Source organism: Sciurus vulgaris (genome assembly GCF_902686455.1).
Source record: "Sciurus vulgaris genome assembly, chromosome: 8".
NCBI classification, from domain to species: domain Eukaryota; kingdom Metazoa; phylum Chordata; class Mammalia; order Rodentia; family Sciuridae; genus Sciurus; species Sciurus vulgaris.
Window position 1 is genome coordinate 88,426,451 of NC_136468.1, and position 5,691 is coordinate 88,432,141.

At 57.8% G+C, this 5,691-nt stretch overlaps 1 protein-coding gene across 1 annotated transcript; it reads left to right on the forward strand.

The window, feature by feature from the left end:
- Positions 1-219: 219 nt before the first annotated feature.
- On the forward strand, positions 220-3,547 carry EVX1 (even-skipped homeobox 1; the record flags this gene model as incomplete). Its single annotated transcript, XM_079152044.1, has 3 exons — positions 220-646; positions 2,162-2,424; positions 3,008-3,547. The coding sequence occupies 3 exons, from the start codon at positions 220-222 to the stop codon at positions 3,545-3,547; spliced, it is 1,230 nt and encodes a 409-aa protein (XP_079008170.1).
- Positions 3,548-5,691: the final 2,144 nt, after the last annotated feature.

Consider the following 5,691-nt stretch of genomic DNA (forward strand, 5'->3'; position numbering starts at 1 on the left):
GCACAGAGGAGCGCTCGCATCACAAGGTGACCCTAGCTCCCCACCGCCACCTCCGCGGTCGCCGTCGACATCACTCTCCGACCACTCTGCACTCGTCCATTCGCCCGGCCACTCGCTCCCTTTCACAGCCAAGATCTATCCTGCCGCTGGGGTCCCAGGGAGCCGGGGGTTAGGAGCTCACTTGGGGCTTTCCCCCTCCCCCCTCCGGAGAGCCCCAGGATGGAGAACCGAAAGGACATGGTTATGTTTCTGGATGGGGGTCAGCTTGGCACTCTGGTTGGCAAGAGGGTCTCAAATTTGTCCGAAGCCGTGGGCAGCCCGCTACCCGATCCATCGGAGAAGATGGTGCCCCATGGTTGCCTCAGCCCGCGAGCCGGCCCTCCGGTCGCCCGGGAGCGCGGCGGGGCAGGTCCTGAGGAGGAGCCGGTCGATGGACTAGCAGGCAGCGCGGCGGGGCTGGGCGCCGAGCCACGGGCAGCCGGGGCGGCCATGCTTGGTCCAGGACCCCCGGCCCCCTCCGCCGACAGCCTTTCTGGGCAGGGGCAACCAAGTAGCTCAGACACCGAGTCGGATTTCTATGAAGAAATCGAGGTGAGCTGCACCCCGGACTGCGCCACCGGGAACGCCGAGTACCAGCACAGCAAAGGTAGCCACCGCGCCCCTCCGCTCCCCGGGCCTCCCACTGTGCCCACCCTTCACTTCAGCTCAGACTAGAAGGAAGACACTCCTTTCCCCCAGGGCAGGATGGCTGGGGGGGGACCCACCTGAGTAACTCTTCCTTGTTATCTGCGCCCTGGAAGGGGTCTCCTACTATGTTCTGGCATTGGTGGGGCTGAGGGTGACAGCTGTGCCTAGGGAGGGGGAGGCGCAAGTCCTGAGCTTGGGGGATTCAAAGCGCACCCCAACCCCCAATATTTTGTGGGAATGCTTCAACTGAGGGGGGAAGACACCTTCTCCCCGGGTAGAGCAAGATCAAACGCGAGTTTGTGGCTGGCGGGGTGTAAGGCGCATCGAGGCGCGGAAGCCAGGAGTCCATAAAGGACCGTAAAATAGCTGCGGACTCTGGCGGCCCGGGTGCTGCAGCCCTCCGACCAGTTTGCACGTCGGTCAGAGGTCCAAATTACCTTGTCACTTCCCGGGCTTGGCGGCGCCAGGTCGGAAATGGTCCCAATGGTCTAATTGCCTTTGGTCTCCGGTTGCATTTGAAAAGGCAGGGATAGGGCCCTCCCCCCTTCCCCTTTCCTTCCTACTCCCACTTCTCCACCTAAAGGAAAAGGAGCTGCAGGGGGCTGGAGCCCCACCCTTCTCAGGGGTAGGCCCAAGGGGGGGGGGGTTGCTTTAACTGGAGAACTCCTCCCCACTAAAGGTTAATGGGTGTGGGGCAGATGACCCTGAAGCCCTCTGTGCTAACAATTCCCCCTGGCCTGAGATGGGTAGAAAACTGGGAGGGAGAGCCCATCAGCAGACACTTTTCCACAAAGCTGTGGAAATGTGTAGGAAGAGCCTGGGAGGATAGAAAGACCACTTCTTAGCCCTGGCAGGCAACACCTTGAGTACCCACCCCATACCATCTTATATCATTCAATCAACCCAGACTCCCTACTCCAATATGCCCTCAGACAACCTGTGTTCCACTCAAATATACCATCTCTGCAATACATGCAACCTAGTACACATTTCCACACCTAGGCTGGCTTCCTGGCACACAAGAGCAAAGAAAATCTCTGCATGCCCAGCATCCTACAATGCACCAAGTCCCAGAGTTCGCAACATTCCAGCACAGAGGTGCATCTCAACTCACTTGCCTGCCAGGTGTGCACACCTTTGCCCACTCCTGCCAATGGGAATGTACCTTGCCTGGGCCCCAGGGCAGATAGGGAGGGTAGCTGGGACCCTCTGTCCCTAGCATACCTCAGACCCAGGCTTTTCAAACAGCAGCCAGACCAGGCCTTCCTAAAGCACTGTACGTTCGCATCCCAATGGCAAGTGCCTGTCCTTCCTCCTGGCGCGCCCCTACCCCATCCCACCAGGGGCAGTGACTGAGATGGCTGGGGTGGGGGGTTGTCCCTTCTCAATTCGTCTCTTACGTCCCCACGTCAGCAGCGTTTGTGTGTCTGTTGTGTCTGTGTATACACGTGTGTACTCTGGGATCCCTGCGCAGGGCCCAGCTCTGAGGCACTGGTCGGCAGTCCAAACAGCGGCAGCGAGGCCCCCAAGAGCAACGGTACCGGCGGCGGGGGTGGGGGCGGCTCGCAAAGCACCTTGGCCTGCAGCGCCAGTGACCAGATGCGCCGTTACCGCACCGCCTTCACCCGGGAGCAGATTGCGCGGCTGGAGAAAGAATTCTACCGGGAGAACTACGTATCGAGACCGAGGAGATGCGAGCTGGCAGCCGCCCTAAACCTGCCAGAAACCACTATCAAGGTATGCGCGGTCAGGACGCGCTAGGCGGGTATGCACCCATTTAGCGGGAAGTTAATACCAATTGCCCACTCCTTAAGTCGCACGCCAGAAAGCCGGACCTGGGACCGCTCAGGCTAGTGAGTGCAGATTTATCCTGAGTCCCTGTGTAGACACTGCTGTCACGAGGCTGATTCGGTGCTTTCCTAGCCAAATAGACAACAGGGATGGGGTACCTGTGCGAGGGGCCAGGAAGTGCCCCAAAGGAGAGGGATGGAAGGGGACACGTTTCTGAGGAAATACTTTCTGTTGCCTCAGGCCGGGAGTCCTAGTCCCCTCTACTTGCACACTCACGCCAGTTCTGGCACTTTGGTGGTCCTGACCACGTGGACAGAGGGAAGGAGGGACAGGGACTAAGGCCCTCCCTGACCGTACTAAAGAGGACTCCAACTCCAGGTGGTGGTGATGGGCCTGGCCTGGCCCAGGTGGTTTCTGTTTTGTCTCTTCTCTGCGCTGTGGACTCAGTCCCCCAGAGTGGGACAGGATTTCTGGGCTGAAGGCCCTGGGCCTAGTCCAGCTGCCGAACCTGCTCCGTTCCTCTCCACAGGTGTGGTTCCAGAATCGGCGAATGAAGGACAAGCGGCAGCGGCTGGCCATGACGTGGCCGCACCCAGCTGACCCCGCCTTCTACACGTACATGATGAGCCACGCCGCGGCCGCGGGCGGTCTGCCCTACCCCTTCCCATCGCACCTGCCCCTGCCCTACTACTCGCCCGTGGGCCTCGGTGCCGCATCCGCTGCCTCGGCCGCCGCCTCGCCCTTCAGCGGCCCCCTGCGCCCGCTTGACACGTTCCGCGTGCTCTCCCAGCCCTACCCGCGGCCTGAACTGCTGTGCGCTTTCCGCCACCCGCCTCTGTACCCCGGCCCAGCCCACGGACTGGGCGCCACGGCTGGCGGCCCCTGCTCCTGCCTTGCCTGCCACAGCGGCCCGGCCAATGGGCTCGCGCCCAGGGCCGCCGCCGCCTCGGACTTCACTTGTGCCTCCACCTCCCGCTCGGACTCCTTCCTCACCTTTGCTCCCTCGGTGCTCAGCAAGGCTTCCTCTGTCGCTTTGGACCAGAGGGAGGAGGTGCCCCTGACCAGATAAGGGGTCGCCCGCGGGCTGCCGGCTCCAGGACGCCCGTAGGGGCCCCCTCCCGGGGACTCAGCCAGTGCCTCTCCTGCCCTCAAGAAACTGAGGGGAAAGGAGAGGGTCGCGAAAGACAAGCGGGACTCGGCCTCGAGGATGGGGACGCCCAGGAAGCGGCAGTGGCTGGCGCGTTTGAGGAGCAGGAATGGGGACGGGAAAGATTGAGAGAGCTTCCTTTAGGGTAGCCTCTCTATGCTGTTTTTCACCGGACCTGTCCCCTTGACCGGGGTTGAGGCCAGGGCTCCACAGCTAAACAAAACTTAGCAGTAACAGCATATCCAGACCCTTTGCTCCCCATCCCCCCACCTCGCACTCCTCACCTGGGCCCCCTCTTCTGCCAAGACTAAGCACTGGAAGGGGAAATTGCTGTCTCTTTGAACAAAATGCTGTGTATGCAGAGCAGGTAGAGATTAATCTTCACCAGCTTTTCCAAGACATGGCAAGGGGTTTGTGAATGGCAACACACCAGTCTTTCAGGGGAGAGAGTGAGAAATGATTTACTGCCAGGGAGAACCATACCCCTTGGCATGGAATCTGGAGGTTTCTCACCCTCCTGGAGCCTCAGTTACGCAGCATCTTCTGGTTCTTGCTTCTACCAGCTCCTGATCTCTTTCCTCACTCTCAGCTTTTTGACACCTCTCAACATGAAATTCTAGCCCAGCCACCTCCCCCCTCCCTTTTGTTTGACGTTGGCAAGGAGGCTGCAGATGCCCCAGGGCCCCTGGGCAGCTTCTAAGAGGCCAAGCCTCTTCTCCCAGAACCGCCACACACTGATTAGCAAGTGATATGTGTGAGGAGGGTTTTGAATGTTGAATGTATGTATAATAATGATCACTATGGGCTGGTCACCAAGCCCAGAGCTGAGCTGCTAACAAGGCACCCAGGGAAGAGCTTAGGGAGTGGGGACTTCACCTTCCTCAGTATCTGGTGGTAAATTAGAGGTTATTTCCATCCGTTGCCTGTTTACCTTCACGTAACAAGGAGCTTTCTGGCCGATCCCTATGCATTTGGCATTTTCTGTCCTCTCATTTTCTCCCACGTTGCCACAGGGGCTTGACTTCCAGATACCAACAGGGAGCCTTCTGCCCCTAAAGGTGTTCCTGTCTCTACCCTTCACCAGGGTTTACTTGGGAGCCACCCCTGAACCCTCACTCTCACACTCATTCTTGCAGCTGGTCTTTGAGGTAGAGAACTTTTACCTCCCAATGCAAGCTTCACCCCCATTGGGAGGAAGTGGTTCTTCCTATAGGGAAAGAAATTGGTTTGGCTTGGGATTTTCCTTTAAAGCCCAAAGACTTTGTTGTTATGATTTGTTAACCATATTGCAATAAAAGCTGGACATGATTCTCACTTTAGCATTCAGCCTTTTTTTTTTTTTTTTTTTTTTTTTTTTTCTTTTGTAGTAGGCAGTACTTTGGCTGTTTTTGAATTGCTAGTTCATTTACTATGGGCTTGGGTAGGGAAGGAATCAAAAGAGATGGGTTCACAAAGAAGTCTTCTAAGCTCCTGTGGGGCATTGGCGACTTCAAACAGACAGTGTTTGTAGGGAGGTGAAGGCAGGGTTCTAGCCGCTCTGGGGTGCATGTTTACTTTATTTCAAGAATGCTGGGGCCCTCCATAGGCAAGCTGGTCCCCAAAGTGCTGACTACACCTGGGGACAGCTTAATAAACGTGTCCTTCTCCAGTTGCTCCAATTCTTTGAGATAAGGGAACCCCAGGCTGCAATCTGCCTGTGACCTGCTTCCACCCAACACAAGGTGAGGCAAGTGGAGCAATGGCAGTGCGCAGTGAGCACTGCAGGGAGCTGCATTTGCTGGTCATCCAGGTCGGCATCTGAAGGTATGGGGAAAGGCTACAGGAGGGGTGGGGTGGTTTTGGTGTCTGAATCATCTTCAGACTATATGTCATCTGGATGATGGAATTATGCGACAATCGGGGGACAGGAAGGGACAGGTAGGGCTCCACCCTCACTAGAGCCAAGCTGGCTACACTTGGAGTCCCTCTGAAGCAGGTGAGAGAGGGTGCCTTCAGGGAGCCTAGAAAGCATGGACGCGGAGGGTTCTCTGCCGGTGACTGTCGGTGAGTTTGCCGGCAGGTGGAGG